Below are 22,626 nucleotides of genomic sequence, written 5' to 3'. Positions count from 1 at the left end.
TTAATATTTTTTCTTTGTATTTAATTTTTGATAGTTTGATTAATATGTGTCTTGGCATGTTTCTCCTTGGATTTATCCTACATGGGACTCTCTGCACTTCCTGGAATTGATTATTTTTTCCCATATTAGGGAAGTTTTCAACTATAATCTCTTCAAATATTTTCTCAGTCCCTTTCCTTTTCTCTTCTTTGGGACCCTTATAGTTCAAATGTTGGTGCATTTAATATTGTCCCAGAGGTCTTGAGACTGTCCTCAGTTCTTTCCTTTCTTTTTTCTTTGTTCTGCTCTGTGGTAGTTATTTCCACTATTTTATCTTCCAGGTCACTTATCTGTTCTTCCGCCTCAGTTATTCTGCTATTGATCCCTTCTAGATAATTTTTCATTTATTGTGTTGTTCTTCAGTTTGTTTGCTCTTTAGTTCTTCTAGGTCCTTTTAAACATTTCTTGTATTTTCTCCATTCTATTTCCAATATTTTGGATCATCTTTACTATCATTATTCTGAATTATTTTTCAGGTAGCTTGCCTATTTCCTCTTCATTTGTTAGGTCTGGTGGGTTTTTATCTTGCTCCTTCTCCTGCTGTGTGTTTTTCTGTCTTCTCATTTTGCTTATGTTACTGTGTTTGGGGTCTCCTTTTTGCAGGCTGCAGGTTCGTAGTTCCCATTGTTTTTGGTGTCTGCCCCCAGTGGCTAAGGTTGGTTCAGTGGGTTGTGTAGGCTTCCTGGTGGAGGGGACTGGTGCCTGTGTTCTGGTGGCTGGGGCTGAATCTTGTCTTTTTGGTGGGCAGGGCCGTGTCCGGTGGTGTGTTTTGGGGTGTCTGTGGACTTATTATGATTTTAGGCAGCCTCTCTGCTAATGGGTGGGGGTTGTGTTCCTGTCTTGCTAGTTGTTTGGCAAGGGGCATCCAGCGCTGGAGTCTGCTGGTCATTGGGTGGATCTGGGTCTTAGCGTTGAGACAGAGATCTCTGGGAGAGCCCTCGGCAATTGATATTACATGGGGCCAGGAGGTCGCTGGTGGTCCAGTGTCCTGAACTCGCCTCTCCCATCTCAGAGGCTCAAGCCTGACACCAGGCCTGAGCACCAAGAGCCTGTCATCCACATGGCTCAGATGAAAAGGGAGAAAAAAAGGAACAAAATAAATAAAATAAAATAAAATAATAATAAATAAATAATTATTAAAATTTTTAAAAATTAATAATAAAAGAGGAGAGCAATCAAACCAATAAACAAATCCACCAATGATAATAGGCCCTAAAAACTATAATAAGATAAATATCAAAATCAGAAACAGGGCTTCCCTGGTGGCGCAGTGGTTGAGAGTCCGCCTGCCGGTGCAGGAGACACGGGTTCGTGCCCTGGTCCGGGAAGATCCCACATGCCGCGGAGCGGCTGGGCCCGTGAGCCATGGCCGCTGAGCCTGTGCGTCCGAAGCCTGTGCTCCGCGATGGGAGAGGCCACAACAGTGAGAGGCCCACATACCGCAAAAAAAAAAAAAAAAAAAAAAAAAATCAGAAACAAATCAGTCACAGACAACAAACCCCAAGTCTACAGTTGCTCCGAAAGTCCCCTGCCTCAATTTTGGGATGATCCGTTGTCTATTCAGGTATTCCAGAGATGCAGGCTACATCAAGTTGACTGTGGGAATTTAATCCACTGTTCCTGAGGCTGCATGGAGAAATTTCCCATTGTCTTCTTTGTTTGCACAGCTCCTGGGCTTCAGCTTTGGTTTTGGCCCCACCGCTGGGTGTAGGTCACCCTCAGGCATCTATTCCCACCCAGACAGGATGGGGTTAAAGCAGCAGCTGATTAGGCAGCTCTGGCTCACCTATGCCAGGGGGAGGGAGGAGTACAGGTGGTTATAATTGGATTGAGGGGTGAGTCCCGTGGTGGCAGAGACCGGTGTGATGTTGCAACAGCCTGAGGCATGCCGTGTGTTCTCCCGGGGAGGTTGTCCCTGGATCATGGGACCCTGGCAGTGGCTTACCCAAAGCCACCTTCTTCCTACATTTGAGCTTACCAAATTATTTTTTACCCAAAGTATCAATTGGACTGTGTCTCTTTTATCACATGGCTCATATAAACTAAATAAAAGTACATGCAAGTTTTCAAATTTTGAATCAACTGATCTTTAATATTGTGGGAAACATCTTACATCCTATGAGCTACTGTACAGTGACTTAAGTGAAAATCTTTTATTTTTTGTATTCTCCTAAGTTTTTAACAAAATTTCCACAACATAATCATCTTTTTTATCACCTCACCATCTAAAAATGACTTACATGTGATCACGTAAGTTTTTAAAAACCTAAGAAATCTATTAAAAACCTACTGCAAATAATAAGTAAATTTTAAAAGGTCTCTGGAAAACAAGGTCAATATTCGAAACTGAACTGTATTCCAATATATTACAACAAACAATTAGAAAATTAAATCAATAAAATACAACGTCAATATAATAGCATCAAAAAACATGAAACACTTAGAGATAGATTTAACAAAATATGTGCTAGACCTAAATGCTGAAAGCCACAAATTTGTTAAAACAAATTAAGGAAGAAAAATTAATAGAAAGATACACCATGTTCACGTTTATGGACTGGCAGACTCAATTGTGTTAAGGTGTCAATTTTCTCAAAACTGATCTAAAAAATTAAGGTAATCCAAATCAAAATTACAGCAGGCATTTTGGCAGAAACTGACAAGAGGATTCTAAAATTTACATAAAAATGCAAATGACTGAGAATTAGCCAAATCAATTTTTAAAAAGAACAAAATTGAATGACTTTACAATACCAGACTTCAAGGTGGTCTATAAAGAAAGCTACAGTATTCAGGACAGAGTATTATCACTATAAGGAAAGGCACAGATCAATGGAACCGAATATAGCATCCAGGAATTGATCTACCCATACATATTCAATTGATTTTTTTAAAGATGTTAAAGTAATTCAATGAAAAAAAAGATAATTTTTTCAATAAATGGTGGATAGTCATTGGGTAAAAAATAAACCTCAACCCTTATGTCACACTTACCCAAAATTAACTCAAAATTGACCACCATAAGAGCAAAACTACAAATGGGGCTTCCCTAGTGGCTCAGTGGTTAAGAATCTGCCTGCCAATGCAGGGCACACAGGTTCAAGCCCTGGTCCGGGAAGATCCCACATGCCGCAGAGCAACAAAGACCGTGCGCCACAACTCCTGAGCCTGCGCTCTAGAGCTCATGAGCCACAACTACTGAAGCCCGTGTGCCTAGAGCCCGTGCTCCGCAACAAGAGAAGCCACTGCAGTAAGAAGCCCGCACACCACAACAAAGTGTAGCCCTCGCTCACTGCAACTAGAGAAAACCCACACACAGCAACAAAGATCCAATGCAGCCAAAAATAAAATAAAAAATAAAATAAATAAAAAAATTTTTAAAGCTACAAATGTTCTAGAAGAAAGCATAAAAGAAATAGTTGTGATTTGGAGGGAGATAATTTCTTAGGATATGAAAAACATGAAACATAAAAGAAAAAAATTATAAGTTGGACTTCATCAAAATTATAAACTTCTGCTCTGTGCAAGGCATTGTTTAGAAAATGAAGAGATAGACCACAAAGTGGAAGAAAATCCACTGCATATATCTGACAATATACTGATATCCAGAATATTTACAACTCATTCATAAAAAGATAACTTAATAAGAAGAAGATACATAAATGGTCAACAGTCAAACTAAAACCATAGTTACATACCACTAGTCATCCATTAGAGGGGCTAAAACTAAAAACACAGGCTATACCAAATGTTATAGAGGATGTGAAGCAATTGGCTCTCAAACACTATTGGTGGGAATATAAAATGATATTTAGAAAACAGTTTGATAGTTTCCTATCATGTAAAACGTACACTTACCAGCAATTTCACTCCCAGGTATCTACCCAAGAGAAATGAAAATATATGTCCACACAAAAACCTGTATAAGAATTTTCACAGCAGTTTTTTTTTTTTTTTTTTTTTTTTTTTTTTTTGGTGGTACATGGGCCTCTCATTGTTGTGGCCTCTCCCGTTGCGGAGCACAGACTCTGGACGCACAGGCCCAGCAGCCATGGCTCACGGGCCCAGCCGCTCCGCGGCATGTGGGATCTTCCCGGACCGGGGCACGAACCCATGTCCCCTGCATCGGCAGGCGGACTCTCAACCACTGCGCCACCAGGGAAGCCCTCACAGCAGTTTTATTAATAATAGTAAAGACTGGAAAGGACCCAAATATCTATCAATAGGTAAACAGATAAACAATTACCCATACAATGAAATACCATTGAGTAAAAAAAATGAATAAATTATACACATGCTTACATGGATGACTCTCAAGAGCATTTTACTAATCAAAAGACATCAGACATAAAACAGTACATACTATATGATTACATTTATTTAAAATTCCAAAAGGCAGGGGGCAGGGAATCTATTGAGACAGAAATCGTATCAGTAATTGTCTGGGGCTGGGATGAAGGATGGAGAAATTGAGCACAAAAAGGACAAGGAACCTCTAAGGGATGATGGAAACATTCTACATCTTGATTGTTGTGATGGTTACATGATTATGCATTTGTCAAAAATCATCAACTGTATATTTTAAATAAATTCATTTTACTTCCTATAAATTATACCTCAGTAAAGTTAGTTTTTTAAAACTATAATGAGATACCATTTCTCACCTATCCAATTGACAAAATTCAAAAGCCTGACAACAAATTTGTTGAAAAGGCCGTTCGGAAGCAGGCACTCTCATACATTACTGATAGGTACGTAAAATGAGAGAAAATAGATGGAAAGGAATTTGATAATATTTATAAAACTATATAAGTATTTACCCTCTGATCTACCAATCCCATGTCGAGGAATTTACCCCAAAGAAGCACCTACACAATCATGAAACAACATATATACGACATTATTTAATGCAGCATTATTTGTCAGAGCAAACACTGGAAATAATCTAAATGCCTTTCTAGGGAAACTGGTTGAATAAAATATAGTTCATCTATTTTAAGGATATAAGGAGTACAGGTACTATAAGCAAAAGAATAAGGAAGATCTCTATAAACTGATATGGAGTGATTTCAACGATAATGGTGTTATGTTAAAAAACATGCAAAAGAATATGTATAGTAAGAGAGTTTTGTGTAAAAAACATAGAAATGAGACTATGAATATATGTATGTATCTGCTTGCTTCTTGAAAAATGCTATAGTATAAGAATAAACAAGAAGTTAGTAAAAGTTATTACCCACGGAGAATATGTGGAAATGAGGAAAAAGGGATATGAAAAAGAGTGAGACTTCTCTGAGTATAGTTTTTATACAGTTTTCATTTTTGTAGATGTAACTAAATTACAGATCTTGATATAGGAAGACTATCCTGAATTATATGAGTGGGTCCAATCTAATCACATGAGCCTGTAAAATCAGAGAACCTTTCCCAGCTGGTCAGAGAGCTAGGACTGAAGGGAAAAAAAGAAGAAGAAGAAAAAAAAGGATGCGTGAGAGGATCTCAACCTGCTATTGCTGCCTTTGAAAATGGATGATGAGTACCACTAACCAAGGAAGGTGGACAGCCTCCAGAAGCTAGGAACAGCGTTTGGCCAACAGCCATCAAAAAATCAGGGATCTCAGACATACAAGCACAGGAATGGAATCCTTCCAACAACCCAAAGGAGCAGGAAACAGATTTTCCCCAAGGTCCTCCAGAAAGCAACACAGGAGAAAAAACCATAGTAGATCAACACCTTGATTTTAGTCCAGGAACTGTACCAGGCTTCTGATCTTCAGAACTATAAAATAATAAATTTGTGTTGTTGTAAGCCACTAAATTCATAGTAATTTGTTAGGACAGCAATAGAAAACTGATAGAGGTTTCAAAAGTATCTACTTGCATCAATGTCTTTCTTCTAGTCTTCACCATCTATCACCTGGACTATAAGTTGTTCTGTCTCCAATCCTACTCTCTTTTAATGCACTCCTGTACTCTGTCAGAAGAGTGAGCTTTCTAAAATGTAAATCTGATTGGAAAAGGTCATTTCACTTTTTCTACCCATCCTCACTTGGGATTCAGTACAATCCCACTCCCACTTATTTTATATTAGAAAATAAAAAACAGATGCTAAAAGGTATACAGAAATGCAAAGGAAATCCAAAACAATTTTCCAAAAAAAAAAATTTAAAAAAGGAAAAGAATAGAGTTGGTTGGCTTACACTATGTGATTTTAAGACTTACCACAAAGCTACAATAATCAAGGCAGAATGGTATTGACATTAAAGATAAACACATACATAAGTGGAACAGAAACAGACCCATAGATGGTCAAGGTATTTTCAACAAGTGAATCACAGTAATTCATTAGAGGAATGCCAAAACTTACCCACAAAAGGTACTGGAACAACTACATAGCCATATCTTTTTAATGAAATTTTACTTTCTTCACACCACACACAAAAATTAACTTAAATCAAAAATATCAGCTCAAAATGTATCACTCAAATAAAAATATATGACTTCTAAAAGAAAAAGTAGGAGAAAATCTTTGTTACCTGTGGGTAGACAAAGATTTCTTACGACATAAAATATACAAACCATTTAAAAAAAACTGATAAACTGGACTTGATTGAAATTAAAAGCTTCTGCTCTTCAAAATCAACATTAAGAAATGCAAAGGTAAAACATAGATCAGAGGGCTTCCCTGGTGGCGCAGTGGTTGGGAGTCCGCCTGCCGATGCAGGGGATACGGGTTCGTGCCCCGGTCTGGGAAGATCCCACATGCCGTGGAGCGGCTGGGCCCGTGAGCCATGGCCGCTGAGCCTGCGCGTCCGGAGCCTGTGCTCTGCAGCGGGAGTGGCCACAACAGTGAGAGGCCCGCATACCGCAAAAAAAAAAAAAAAAACATAGATCAGAACAAAATATCTGCTATACATATGTCTGAGAAAGAACTATTCTGCAGAATATATTTAAAACTCCTGTAACTCAATAATAAAACAATCAATCCCCCCAAAATAGGAAAGGACACTTCACTAAATAAAAAATATGATGATCAACTAAAAACATGCAAAGATGCTCAACATCATTAATCACCAGGAAAATGTAAATCAAAACCACAATGAGATGCCACTACTCTGCCCTTAGATTAGCTAAAATTGAAAACACTAACAAGTGTTGACAAGAATGTGGAACAATTGAAACTCTCATACAATGCTGATGAGGAAGTAAAATGGTATAACCACTTTGGATAACTGGCCATTCCTTATAAAGTTAAACAAAAGACACAGGAATTCCACTCCTAGGTACTTACTGAAGAGAAATAAAAGCATGCAATGCAAAAAGACTTGTAAAAGATCATTCAAAGCAGCTTTATGCAGCCTTTTTGCTTCCTCAGAAACATAATATACTATGAAACATCCTTTCTTTCTGTGATACACTTGACCTCTCCCTCTCAACTAAATCCTTCCCACTGGTTTTTAATTATACTTAAGTCTCCCCTACTTGAAATATATAATAATAAATGAAAACACCTTCCACCAACTTCACAATTCCCTTGTTTCTACCTCATTTCTCTTCTTACCAAACTACTTAAGATAGTTTTCTATACCAACTGGATCCATTTCTTCACCTCTACTTGCCACTTAAGCCTGACTGCCTGGTTTCCATCCTATCACTCCACTGTAACACTCTGACTAAAATAAACAATGACCATCATGTCACTAAAACTAATGGATACTTCTCAGTGCTCATCTTAACTGATCTCTCAGGAGCATTCAACTTTGCTAACACTCTTCTTCCTTTATTCTCAAGACACCACACTCCTTTAGTTTTCTTTCTACCCATCTGGCTACATATTCTTTGTCTCCTTTGTGGTTTCAACCTTCTCTCCTGGTTATTAAATACTCAAGTTCCTCAAGGTCCAATCTTAAATACTTGTTTTTAACTCCATATTCTCATTCTAGATAATATCATCCATAACCTGGTTTCACTTGCCACCTAAGTGGAAATGACTCACAAATGTATATACCTCAGGCTTTAACCACTCCTGTAAACTTTAGATTGAAAATTATTACTTTAAAGGGATTCTAAATTCTCAAGTTCATTTTACTGGGAATAGTTCAGAAGATATATATATATATATATGAAAACATGGTAAGTGCAGAGATTCAATACCTAATTAATAGTTTAGGATTATCCTAAGGAAGTAGTATACCCTGATGGAAAAAACTTGAAAGTCCCTACTATTTCAACTTCAATATATATATGCTGGTGAGAAAAAGGAAAAAAGTGGATATGAGTGAGTCCACACTGTAGGGCTGCCCCCCCAAAGAGAGTGACCAACAGTGCAAACATCCATATCTTTAGTGAAACTGAAATGGTGGTCAAATAGCCAAAAGCACTCTAGTGAGTGAGACAAGGTCAGAAGAGTCAGGTGGATGGTACCACTATGATCCTATCTTTGGAACAAGATTCCAGTCAGTGGGTGGAGCTTTTGTGGTCCAGTTTCTAGGAGCAAGAACTAGGGAGGTGGGGATTTAAGGCAGAGTTCAGTCCCACTGGGGGAAATGGAATGATAAGTCAGAAATCAAGGCTGAAATTCAATCACCTAACTGAGCACTCTAAGTGCACTAAAGCAGAGGGGAGACTCACTGTGATCATGACCGTCCAGGGTTCACCTCAGGTATCCAAATATCAATCTCAGAACATTCCTGATGCAAGCGGACTGCATAATATCCTGCCTGCCTTGATCAACATTAACAACAACAACCACCTAAACACCAGGACTCAGGATGGTAGTGTGGTGCCCCTAAAACTGAACAGATGCCCATGAGCAGTGGGATTTGGAGTCATAAGATCTCCATTCTCACTCTAGTTCTTCTATTTTCAAACTAAAAAATCACTCTAAGCCTCAGGTTTCTCATCTATGAGGTGGGATAATTAACAATACTATTCAAATCCACAGGAAGATGGAGAAGAAAGGAAATGACCAAAATGCTAACTATGATTATTTATGGATAGTAGGATTTCAAGCAATTTTTATTTTCCTCTTTGAAATTTCCTGTCAATGTAGAAAATTTTCAAAATAAGTACAAGGAGGATAATGAAAAAACCTCTTGTGTCCCTAGTACCCAGAGTTTTGAGCTTCCTTCTAAGTCTATCATTCTAATTTAGAGCAGATTATTTTTATTTGAATCTCAAAAACAGAAAAAAAAATTATTGTAAATAATTGGAGTAAGCTATGAAAAGAGACAACTTCTTAAAATGAGAGCCACATAATATTCACAAATATGAAATATTACAATCCATGGCATATACAGAATGCCAAATTAACTGCTACTATAAAACATTATGATTCAATTTTTAAAAAATACTTATTCAAACCATCTAACAATTTGCTTAAAGAATGAAATTATATAATGCATGCTAAAATTATTTTCTAACATGCAATATTATCCAACAGAGATGTCATTTATTGTTAATACCAAAAAATAAACATGATTGTTGAATACAAATAAATTAGGATTGAATAACATTCACTCAGGAGTCCTGAAGGAACTCAAATGTGAAGCTATCAAACTATGAGCTAAAATGTGTAAAAGCCGCTGAAAGATTTCAACATTTTTTAAAATGTTATTCATTTTAAAAAAGGCTCCAAGGGCTCTCAAGGAACTACAAACCAGTGAGTAAAAAAGAAATATTTCTAATCACAGGTTTGAAAATTTTCCACTTAAGTCAGAATAATTTCTAGCCATAAAAAGTAATAATATTTTCTGCAAAGGGAATTCATGCCTCCATGCTTCTTCTGGAGGAAAAAAATATATATATGGTGCATCTCAGCCTATCATATTGCATATAGGTCATACTTTTCATTTTCAAATGAAAAAATGAACCTGGAAATGGTTAAGATAAAAATAACTAGAATAGTCACTCTCTAAAGAGGACATAATAAAAACATTCTCTTCTTAGAAATATGAAAGCCAAAAGAAGATGCTACATGTTAATAAAATCACATAGAGTATAGATAACATGAACACAGAATTATTCAGCAGAACAAAAAGATATCCCTTAACACTCAAAGGGAAGGTAGTTTGGGGAAAACAAAAGGAATTAATAACCACACATTACAAAATATGTGATAATATAGGGAATTCAGAACTGCAATTATTCCAGCTAAAAATAATAATATAAGCTACTTCAGCAGTATAAAATAAATAAATGATCTGTCTATTCCGGATAGTCTGATTCTTAATTGGCACTTTAGGGCTGTAATACAGGAGAGGCCATATGTAGGTATTCCAGTCAACAGTCCCAGCTGAGCACAGCCTTCCATCCATTGCTGCCAAAGTGCCAGATTCATGGAGAAAGTTCTTGGACCCACCAGACCAAACCAACTATTAGATGAAAATCACCAAGTGACCTCTGTCAACAAGTCAAACTGAATTCTTGACCAACAAAATCGTGAGATACAATAATATGGCTGTTTTAAGATACTAAGTTTTGCAGAATTTTGTTATGCAGTTTGTCACGGGTTCCCAAGACTACTCACAGGTCTAGTGATTCACTAGGACTCACAGAACTCAGCATCTAGGTCAACGTATGACTAAGACTTATTACAGCAAAAGAACACAAAGCAAAATTACCAAAGGGAAAAGACACACATCCAAATGAAATTAGGCTCAAGTTTCCAAGAGTCCTCTCCCAGTGAAGTCGAAGAGGATGCACTTAAATCCTCCAGCATTAAACTGTGACAACCTGTGTTAAGTGCTGCCTACCAGAGAAGCTCATTAGAGACACAGTGCCCAAGGTCTTTACTGGAGATTAGTTACATAGACACCCTCTGCCTGGCATGCACCAAAATTTCAGACTCCTACAGAAAAGCAAGTATTCATTATACACCACATTGTTTGTACAACAGTGAGCCACTCATCCTTTAGGGAAAGTTTATATCTGTGCAGGAAACTGTTTACCATTCACATTCTCAGATGCCAAAGGCCGTTCTTGCAAGAATGTTTCTAAGGGTAGCAGTCTCAAACCTGCTGTGTTAATTGCTTTCTGCACATGTAACAATAGACAACTGGAACAACAGCCACACCTTATTGTCAAAAACAATATATTAGGCTGTACAAACCACTGGCCACACTGGCCTACAATGGCATATCTCCTGTTCCTGTGAAAACACTAAATTAAAAGTAGTTAAAAGGAATCTGTGTAAAACAAAATGCACTAAATGATATTCTTTTAAAATATGCATTATGGCAAATAAACTCAAAGTAAAATTACTATTTGAAAACTGATTCTTAATCTTAGTGTTTTATACTGGTACATTTGAAGTCTCCTAAAAGTTGATCTTGATAAAAATTTATTCTGAAGGATACACATTACATCATTTGAAAAGTAATAATGTAAAAGTCAGTTAATACTGGGTAAAAACAATGAATTCCTGATCAGTAAAGAATCAGAAGATAAATTTTCAGCTTTATTGAGAAATAATTGACATACATCACTGTATAAGTTTAACATGCACAATATGATGATCTGATCTACATATACTGTGAAACAATTACCACAGTAGGTTCAGCTAGCATCCATCTTCTTTTATAAATACAATAAAAAGAAAAGAAAGGAGAAAAGAAAAAAGTAAAAGAATTTTCCCCTTGTGATGAGAACTCTTAGGACTTACTTACTCTCTTAACAACTTTCCTGTATATTATACAGCAGTCTTAGCTATACTCATCATGTTATACATTATCTCCCTAGTACTTATTTATCTTATAACTGAAAGTTTGTACCTTTTGACCACCTTCCTCCAATTCTCCCTCCCCCCACCCCTTCACGTCTGGTAACCACAGTCTGATCTCTTTTTCTGAGTTTGCATGTCTGTTTGGTTTTGAAGTATAATTGACCTACAACACTATGTTAGTTCTTGTTACACAACATAGTGATTTTTTCTATACATTTCAAAATGATCACCATAAGTCTAGTTACAATATGTCACCATGCAAAGATATTACACAGTTATTAACTGTATTCCCCACACTGTATATTTCAAACCTGTGACTCATTTATTCTGCAGCTGAAAGTTTGTACCTCCCTATTCTGCTATACTCTTATCTCCCATAGAGGTTCTCTTTTCTCAGCTTCCTGTCTATTCAGACGTGGAATGTTACCCCTCTCCTAAAATTTATCTGGGGTAGTTCACACAAAGCATTCACATACACTTCACTCACACAAAGTATTCTTCTGTGTATAAACGAGACTCTAAACAATGTCTGGGTACATGAAGTTGTGGGGCAGGGGGAGGGTTGTAACAAGGTGAACTATTTAAAATTGAATTTTGAAAACCCTGCTCTTTCTCAACACACTCCCAGGTTTTCTCTTTTGCCATATTCTCTCTCTCTTTCTCCCTCCCTCCCTCCCTCTCTCTCTCTCTCTCTCTCACTCTCACTCTCGCTCTTGCTCTCACTCTCTCTCCCCCCCAACCACCCCTTCCCTCCCTTCCTCCCTCTCTCTCTCTCTCTCACTTTCGCTGCAAGTCCACTTCTTCTGTTCTCCCGTTTTCTTCTCTTTTGCCCCTCAACTTGCCATGCCTTCCAAATTCAGAAGCGATTTAGGTATGTCTTTGATTCACTGTCTCTTTATATATCTCATTACGTCTAAGGAATTTTCCTAAACACAGACAAAAACCTTAATGTAGGCCAATTAAAAAACAAACAAAAATGTTTTATTCCTACACAAATGTGTCTAAAAAATGGTGCCACATTTATACTCTGGACCTTACATTTTTTTGTACTTGACGTAATATTGTGGATGCTTTTCTATATCAGTACAGTACATAAGTATGATAATCCATTTAACCATTCCTTGTACTGAATATTTAGGGTGTCATTCCTATATTGAACTTGTAAAGATTTTTAGATTCCTACAAGTGAATTTGGGGTTGAAAGGTATGTACATTTTAAATCTTGAAAGAGAGGGCACAAAGCAGAAGCAAGAAGACCTACAATCCTGCAGCTTGTGGAACAAAAACCACATTCACAGAAAGCTAGACAAAAAGAAAAGGCAGAGGACTATGTACCAGATAAAGGAATAAGATAAAACCCCAGAAAAAGAATTAAATAAAGTGGAGATAAGAAACGTTCCAGAAAAAGAATTTAGAATGATAGTGAAGATGATCCAGTACCTCAGAAAAAGAATGGAGGCAAAGATGGAGAAGATGCAAGAAATGTTTAACAAACACTTAGAAGAAGTAAAGAACAAACAAACAGAGATGAACAATTCAATAACCGAAATGAAAAATACACTAGAAGGAATCAATAGCACAATAACTGAGGCAGAAAAATGGATAAATGTCCAGGAAGATGGAAGAGTGGAATTCACTGCTGCAGAACAGAATAAAGAAAAAAGAATGAAAAGAAATGAAGACAGCCTAAGAGACCTCTGGAACAACATTAAACGCACCAACATTCACATTATAGGGGTCCCAGAAGGAGAAGAGAGAGAGAAAGGACCCAAGAAAATATTTGAAGAGGTAATAGCTGAAAATTTCACTAACATGGAAAGGAAATAGCCACCCAAGTCCAGGAAGTGCAGAGTCTCAGGTAGGATAAACCCAAGGAGACACATGCTGAGACACATAGTAATCAAACTGAAAACAATTAAACACAAAGAAAAATTATTAAAAGCAACAAGGGAAAAATGACAACATACATGGGAACTCACATAAGGTTAACAGCTGATTTCTCAGCAGAAACTCTACAAGCCAAAAAGAAGTGGCATGATATGTTTAAAGTGATGAAAGGAAAGAAACTGCAACAAGATTACTCTACCTGGCAAGGATCTCATTCAGATTCAAAAGATAAATCAAAAGCTTCACAGACAAGCAAAAGCTAAGAGAATTCACCACCACCAAACCAGTTCTACAACAAATGCTAAAGGAACTTCTCTAAGTGGGAAACACAAGAGAAGAAAAGGACCTACAAAAACAAAAACAAAACAATTTAGAAAATGGTAATACGAACATACATATCGAAAATTACCTTAAATGTGAATGGATTAAATGCTGAAACCAAAAGACACAGGCTCGCTAAATGGATACAAAAACAATACCCGTATATATGCTGTCTACAAGAGACCCACTTCAGACCTAGGGACACATACAGACTGAAAATGAATGGATGGAAAAAGATATTACATGCAAATGGAAACCAAAAGATAGCTGGAGTAAGACCTTAAAGAATGTTACAAGAGACATGGAAGGACACTACGTAATGATCAAGGGATCAATCCAAGAAGATATAACAATTCTAAACATAAATGCACCCAACACAGGAGAACCTCAATACATAAGGCAAATAGCTAACAGCTATAAAAGAGGAAATCAACATTAACACAATAATATTGGGGGACTTTAACACCTCACTTACACCAATGGACAGATCATCCAGACAGACAATTAATAAGGAAACACAAGCTTTAAAAATGACACAATAGACCAGATAGATTTAATTGATATTTATAGGACATTCCATCCAAAAACGACAGACTACACTTTCTTCTCAAGTGCACATGTAACATTCTCCACGATAAATCACATCTTGGGTCACAAATCAAGACTCAGTAAATTGAAGAAAACTGAAACCATATCAAGCACCTTTTCCAACCACAGCGCTATAAGATTAGAAATCAATTACAGGGAAAAAAATGTAAAAAACACAAACACATGGAGGTTAAACAATACGTTACTAAATAACCAAGAGATCACTGAAGAAATCAAAGATGAAACCAAAAAATAACTACAGACAAATGACAATGAAAACACAACAATCCAAAACCTATGGGATGCAGCAAAAGCAGTTCTAAGAGGGAAGTTTATAGCAATACAATCCTACCTCCAGAAACAAAAAAAATCTCAAATAAACAATCTAACCTTACACCCAAAGGAACTAGAGAAAGAAGAACAAACAAAACCCAAAATTAGTAGAAAGTATCATAAAGATCAGAGCAGTAATAAATGAAATATAAACAAAGAAATCAATAGAAAAGATCTGTAAAACTAAAACCTGGTTATTTCAGAAGATAAACAAAATTGATAAACCTTTAGCCAGACTCATCAAGAAAGAGGGAGATGACACAAATCAATAAAATCAGAAATGAAAATGGAGAAGTTACAATGGACACCACAGAAATACAAAGCATCATAAGAGACTACTACAGGCAACTCTATGCCAATAAAATGGACAATCTGGAAGAAATGGACAAATTCTTAGAAAGGTACAATCTCCCAAAGACTGAACCAGGAAGAAATAGAAAATATGAACAGCCCATTCACAAGAAATGAAATTGAAACTGTGATTAAAAATCTTCCAACAAACAAAAGCACAGGACCAGATGGCTTCACAGGTGAATCCTATGAAACATTTACAGAAGAGCTAACACCCATCCTTCTCAAACTCCTCCAAAATATAGCAGAGGGAGGAACACTCCCAAACTCATTCTATTAGGCCACCATCACCCTGATACCAAAACCAGACAAAGATATCACCAAAAAAGGAAATTACAGACCAATATCATTCATGAATATAGATGCAAAAATCCTCAACAAAATACTAGCAAACGGAATCCAACAGCACAGTAAAAGGATCATACACCAAGATAAAGTGTGATTTATCTCAGGGATGCAAGGATTCTTCAATATATGCAAATCAATGTGATACCCCATATTAACAAATTGAAGGAGGAAAACCATATGATCATCTCAACAGATGAAGAAAAATCTTTTGACAAAATTCAACACCCACTTATGATAAAAACTCACCAGAAAGTGGGCATAGAGGGAACCTACCTCAAAATAATAAAGGCCGTATATGACAAACCCACAGCCAACATCATTCTCAATGGTGAAAAACTGAAAGCATTTCCTCTAAGATCAGGAACAAGACAAGGATGTCCACTCTCACCACTAGCATTCAACATAGTTTTGGAAGTTTTAGCCACGGCAATCAGAGAAGAAAAAGAAATAAAAGGAATACAAATCGGAAAAGAAGAAGTAAAACTGTCACTGTTTGCAGATGGCATGATACTATACATAGAGAATCGTAAAGATGCCACCAGAAAACTACTAGAGCTAATCAATGAATTTGGTAAAGTTTCAGGATACAAAATTAATGCACAGAAATCTCTTGCATTCCTATACACTAATGATGAAAAATCTGAAAGAAAAATTAAGGAAACACTCCCATTTACCACAGCAACAAAAAGAATAAAATACCTAGGAATAAACCTACATTAAGGAGACAAAAGACCTGTATGCAGAAAACTTAAGACAATGATGAAAGAAATTAAAGATGATACAAACAGATGGAGAGATACACCATGTTCTTGGATTGGAAAAACCAACATTATGAAAATGACTCTACTACCCAAAGCAATATACAGATTCAATGCAATGCCTAACAAACTACCAATGGTATTTTTTACAGAACTAGAACAAAAAATTTCACAATTTGTATGGAAACACAAAAGACTCCGAATAGCCAAAGCAATCTTGAGAAAGAAAAAAGGAGCTGGAGGAATCAGGCTCCCTGACTTCAGACTATACTACAAAGCTACAGTAATCAAGACAGTATGGTACTGGCACAAAAACAGAAACATAGATCAATGGAACAGGATAGAAAGCCCAGAGATAAACCCACATACATATGGTCACCTTATCCTTGATAAAGGAGGCAAGAATATACAATGGAGAATATACAGCCTCTTCAATAAATGGTGCTGGCAAAACTGGACAGCTACATGTAAAAGAATGAAATTAGAACACTCCCTAACACCATACACAAAACTCAACTCCAAATGGATTAAAGACCTAAATGTAAGGCCAGACACTATAAAACTCTTAGAGGAAAACACAGGCAGAACCCTCTATGACATTTATCACAGCAAGATCCTTTTTCAAACACTTCCTAGAAAAATGGAAATAAAAACAAAAACAAACAAATGGGACCTAATGAAACTTAAAACCTTTTGCACAGCAAAGGAAAACATAAACAAGATGAAAAGACAACCCTCAGAATGGGAGAAAACATTTTCAAATGAAGCAACTGACAAAGGATTAATCTCAAAAATTTACAAGCAGTTCATGCAGCTCAACATCAAAAAAACAAACAACCCAATCCAAACATGGGCAGAAGACCTAAATAGACATTTCTCCAAAGAAGATATACAGATTGCCAACAAACACATGAAAGGATGCCCAACATCACTAATCATTAGAGAAATGCAAATCAAAACTCCAATGAGGTATCACCTCACACCAGCCAGAATGGCCATCATCAAAAATTCTACAAACAATAAATACTGGAGAGGGTGTAAAAGCATAAAGTAAAATCACAAATAACAAACTCTAAAAAATTGTAAACACTTTCATTGCTAAATAGAGAAGGTAAATTTTTTATATTCATAGAACATGCACAAAAATTTGTCATGTACTTACCCTGATAAAAATCATAAAATTATTCACAATATTGTTGGCAATGTTATTTTATCATGATCCAACAAAATAAATAAAAATAGCTACAAAAATATTATAACACTTGAGAATTAAGAACTCTGATAATCCATGGGTAGAAAGAAATCAAAACAAATTACAAATTATATCAATGCTATAGATACTAAAACACATCAATCCAAAACTATAGGATACAATGACAATTATACTAAGAAGAAACATTACAGTCTTCTTTCCCTTTATTGTTAAAGAAGAAACTCACTAATCTTAATAAATATAGTACTTATAGCACAAATCTTACAAAATCAGAAAAAATAATTTAGCTGAAAAAGGTAAAATAAATTGATCAAGGTAAAAGTTCAAATTGATGAAGTAAGAATAAAGTTTAATAGCCATTAAAACAATCTAAAGGCTAATATTTCTAAAAGCTCAATAAACAGGGAAACCCCTCTTGAGTCTGTTCATGGGGGAGAAAAGTGTGTGTGTGTGTGTGTGTGTGTGTATGATTAGAAAAAAAAAGGAAAACATCCAGAAGAAATTAAAATAAGTACTTAAGAATATATAGGTATATGGCAAACAATTTGTTAACCCAAGGGAAAGGAATAATTCCCTAGAAAAGATAAACTATTAAAAACTGAAGCAAATAGAAGTAGAAAGCTTGAATAATTTTCATAAAAGAGTTTGAAAGAAGGGTTTTAAAGTGACTGTTTTAAAGAGACCAGTATCAGGTGGCTTCACCATAGAGTTCCATGTAATTTTTAAGGAGAAAAACTATTATTTTTTTTTCTTCATTCACAATTTTTATTTCTTGCAGTGAACTTTTTATATCTTCAAAGTCAATTTGTCTTTAAAAAAATTAATACTTCTTATTCATGGTACAATCCATCCCCCCTCCCCCAAGGAAAACAAATTCAGGGACGGAGTCATTTAGGGGGAAGTTGAAATAGGTACTATAGGTTCATGACAAAGGCTTCCCAGCCCACCATCCTGTACATATACAACAAAATGGCAGCACCTCCAGTTCACCTAAATGAAGTTAGGTTAACTATTATTTAAACTATGCCAAGCCACAGAAAAATATTAAAATCTCTCCTATTTATTTGGTGAAGTTACCATTATCTTAGTACCCAAATATTATAATAAAAGTACATAAAATATATAAATTATAATTTAAAGCCATTAAATAAAATATAAGCTTCTGTAATATATCAAAAGGGTAGTATAATATGACCCAGTAGAGTTCATTCTAATAACACAAGAACAGTCCCACATTAGGAAATGTATCATCATCAATTACATAAACAAATTGAAGGATAAACCACATGATTATAATCATGAATGACAAAAAAAGTATTTCATAAAAACTCAGTCATGCCTAATAAGAACAAAGTAATTTAGTATCCTAAAAATATTTAAATATAACACTTCTTAACAAAAACATTAATATGCAGAGAAATAAATAATCCTTACACTGCTCTGATTAAATGTCTGAGAAACTTTTAATACAGCTAAATGCCTAAACTATGGTGAAATTTAATGGTAGGAATTGACAAAGAAGGACAAATTTGAAATTTTCTACTTACATATAAAACATACACACAAGCATATACATACCTCTGTACATACATTCGCATATCTAAACACCATCAAATTCATATATAAACGCATATGTGTGTCCTCTCACAGAAAATATATACATGTATAACTATACATTTGTATTTACTCTATGTTAAAATACTAGTTTACCTGTTTAGGCAGTCGGAACAAGGAATTCTTGTAGAAAATGTCCTTAGCCTGGCTCCATGTACCATCGATGATGATGATTGTGGAAGGATATATAGGAGAATCTAATATAAATTCTTCCAAATTAGCAGCTTCAGCCCCTGGATATAATATTAATGTATCAGACTTCCGACAAACAGTTGAAAGTTCAGGATCTCTAAAAGTTTAAAATAAAAGTCTTTATTAGCCTGGCAGGGGGGTGGAGTTTTATTATTCTTATTGAACTTCATTCAAAAATACATGTCAAAGCATTTTGGCACTAGAGATATAATAAAGAATGTCTGCAAGCAACAAAACAAACTTGAGGGGGAAGGAGACAAGTTAAAATAAAATTAAAGACAATAAATGGTATAATCTTCAAACTATAATAATAAGTAGCATCTACAAAAATATACAGCCAATACCAGCTCTAACAACATCCTTTTAGATTGGTATCAAGGTAAAGATAGGGGCTTTTGCCACTCATAATACACATTGTACTGAAGGTCTCAGTTACTACAATAAGGCAAGAAAAAGAAATAAAAGGCATAAACATCAGAAAGGAAGAAATATAAATGACCCTATCTGCAGATAATCCTACTTACATAGAAAGTTCTAGGGAATCTACAAAACAATTTCTACAACGAACAAATACATTTAGAAAGTCATAGTATACAGGGTTAATATACAAAGCCCAACTGTTTTCTTATATACTAATGGCAAAAAACTGAAAATAAGTATTTTTAAATTCCATTTACAAAGGATACTAAAAGTAATAAGTCTCTTAATCATTCCCCCATGGTTACATCACATACTATAACAAAAAACTAAATCAATCATTCAGGACTTCCCTGGTGGTGCAGTGGTTAAGAATCCGCCTGCCACTGCAGGGGACATGGGTTTGAGCCCTGGTCAGGGAAGATCCCACATGCTGTGGAGAACTAAGCCCGTGCGCCACAACTACTGAGCCTGTGCTCTAGAGTCTGTGAGCCACAACTACTGAGCTCACGTGCCACAACTACTGAAGCCCTCACGCCTAGAGCCTATGCTCCACAACAAGAAAAGCCACTGCAGTGAGAAGCCTGCGCACCTGAACAAAGAGTAGCCCCCACTCGCCACAACTAGAGAAAGCCTGCACACAGCAACAAAGACCCAATGCAGCCAAAAATAAATAAATAAATTTATAAAAATAAATAAATCATTCAATTACCAGATTAATATTAAATCAATAATCTTAATCAGCTTTAGTTTAAAATCCATACGTGAATAATAATTTACTGAGTAAGCACTATATTTGGTACCATCAAAAATACTGAACTTAATATCATAGGCTCAAAATGGGATAGGCTATTTAGAAAAATATCAAGTTTCTCATCCCCACGCACATCTGTGGAAGGGTTAGATAGCCAAATGTCAGGGATGACCCAGATAGTTTCTACTTCTACCACCATAGATGCTCACCATTTTTGCAATAAAATAACCGAGATCCAAGCTGGCAGAATATATATCCACATCTATCCAAGAATTATAGAGAAACTATCATTATAAAGAGCCTCTGTGTGAAAGAAGTGTCAGTGTAAATTATGTGGTTGCTCCCCATGTGAAGAGCTCTGGATGGTGCTTCCACTCCCAACAAAACGGCAGAATCTGCAACAGCAGCACCAAGCCCAGAGCAAAGCTCACCTCTGGGGGACAAGGCAATGCAAACTGAGCAAAAGAAAAATCTATATGAGAAAAGAATGCCTAACCAATAGTTTCAGAGAAAGGAAAAAAATTTTATAAAGTTCTAACATGATGTTTTCATAATATAAAGCTAAAATAATAAAGGAAGGAAAAAGTTTGGTCAATTCCTTGGGCTTGGTGCTGCCACTAGTGTTACTTAGCATTTTCATAAGTGAACTGAAAAAGAAATCTAAAAATATATTTAACTGTGTAGATAGGATCAAAGTAATTTGTGAAGGCTCTGAATAGGTAGAAAAGCAACAAATATGCTTCAAAGGTAAGAAACAACTTGTAGAAAAGTTTCAATATACATACAGTATATTATATATAATAATGGGTTCTGTAATACAGTGTAAAATAAGATCCAAGAATATTACAGAACTGTCTGTGAAGATATCAACTAACAAACTGCTGCACATACTGGGCCTCATCAAAAAAAAAAAATATTTTAAACACGACAAGAGAAGGCATTCTATCATTTTTTTAAAATATGGATGTGCCTATAACTGGAACACTAAATATAGTTCTAGTCATTGTACCTTAGGAAAGCCTTCATGAGCTAGAAATGAATATATGTTTATATAAATGTATATCATATATAACTGTAAAAGAAAAAGAAAGAAAAACGTTAACTTAATCTAATACAAGTACCCTAACATCCTGAAATAAAATATCTTAACAAAAATGAAATAAACAGGAAATATACATGCCTTTTAGGCTCAACGTATATACCATGGAATTTAGATAATGCTATAATTTGTTCATTCCATTTTGGTCTGTTTTGCTTATGTTTTGCTTATCTTGTATTATTTTGAGAGAGAAGGCAGAAATTAAATTTTTTAACCATTTCCAATGTACCATGTTCTAGGTCTAATAGATAACTTGAAGGAAACCATTTTTAAAGTAAAAAAATAATTCATTTAAATTGCCCTAAAAGTTAATTTACCTTTCCTCACTGAAGCGACGACCAATCTTGACTTTACACTTATCTTGGGGGAGACATGCTGCTAGCAGAGGAACTGTCCGCAACACCTTGTTTTCCTGTAATTAAAAAATTAATTAAAATGTAGATTCTAATTAGATAAACACGCTTTTAAAACTTTTTGATGAACATCTGATTCACAGCATTATGTATAATTTTCACAAGTCTTTTACTACAGACCACAGTTTAGTAAAAAGAGCTACAGTTTCTCTGACTTATCAGTATTAAATATAATACAAGTGTATATTTTTATTCTATTTGGGTGTGTTTACATGTTTACTGATCAAAAAGGATAAGATTAATTTAAATAATAAAGATTATGAAAATGTAAATTTGTGTTTAACTAAATTGAATTCATTTATTCTGACAAACTTTTTATTTCACCAGTAATTACATTTTGTAGTATGTCAACTTGAAGATAACTGCCTAGATATTTATGCCCCAGAAGCAAGGAAGTGCTCAAAAAAAAACAAAACAATACAGCATATCAAAGGGACACAGAAGCCAATCTTAAAGAGCACCCAATGGAACAACTTGAGCAATAAAATAACAGTATTTGGATTATAACCCAAAGTATAAAAAAATACAGAGTCTAGACTGATATAAATAAATGATTGAATAAATAAATGGGAGAGAA

The 22,626-nt window shown here is 35.5% G+C and overlaps 1 protein-coding gene across 2 annotated transcripts in view; it reads right to left on the bottom strand.

Annotated features, from left to right (window-relative positions):
* The window catches only part of DTWD2 (DTW domain containing 2), a gene marked incomplete at both ends in the record, with an annotated part of 101,550 nt that overhangs the window by 54,929 nt on the left and 23,995 nt on the right, over positions 1 to 22,626 (bottom strand). Inside the window, 2 exons of one of the 2 annotated variants that reach the window (XM_079703011.1) lie at positions 19,271 to 19,463; positions 21,954 to 22,048. The exons of the other annotated variant lie outside the window; for it this stretch is intronic. Of the exons in view, the coding sequence (XP_079559137.1) occupies positions 19,271 to 19,463; positions 21,954 to 22,048 (288 nt within the window). The remainder of the gene's footprint in view (positions 1 to 19,270; positions 19,464 to 21,953; positions 22,049 to 22,626) is intronic. 2 annotated transcript variants of the gene reach the window in all.

This window comes from Hyperoodon ampullatus, assembly GCF_949752795.1.
Source record: "Hyperoodon ampullatus genome assembly, chromosome: 4".
NCBI lineage: Eukaryota > Metazoa > Chordata > Mammalia > Artiodactyla > Ziphiidae > Hyperoodon > Hyperoodon ampullatus.
Note: the sequence above shows the minus strand (reverse complement) of the source record. Positions and strands in the feature narration are given on the sequence as shown.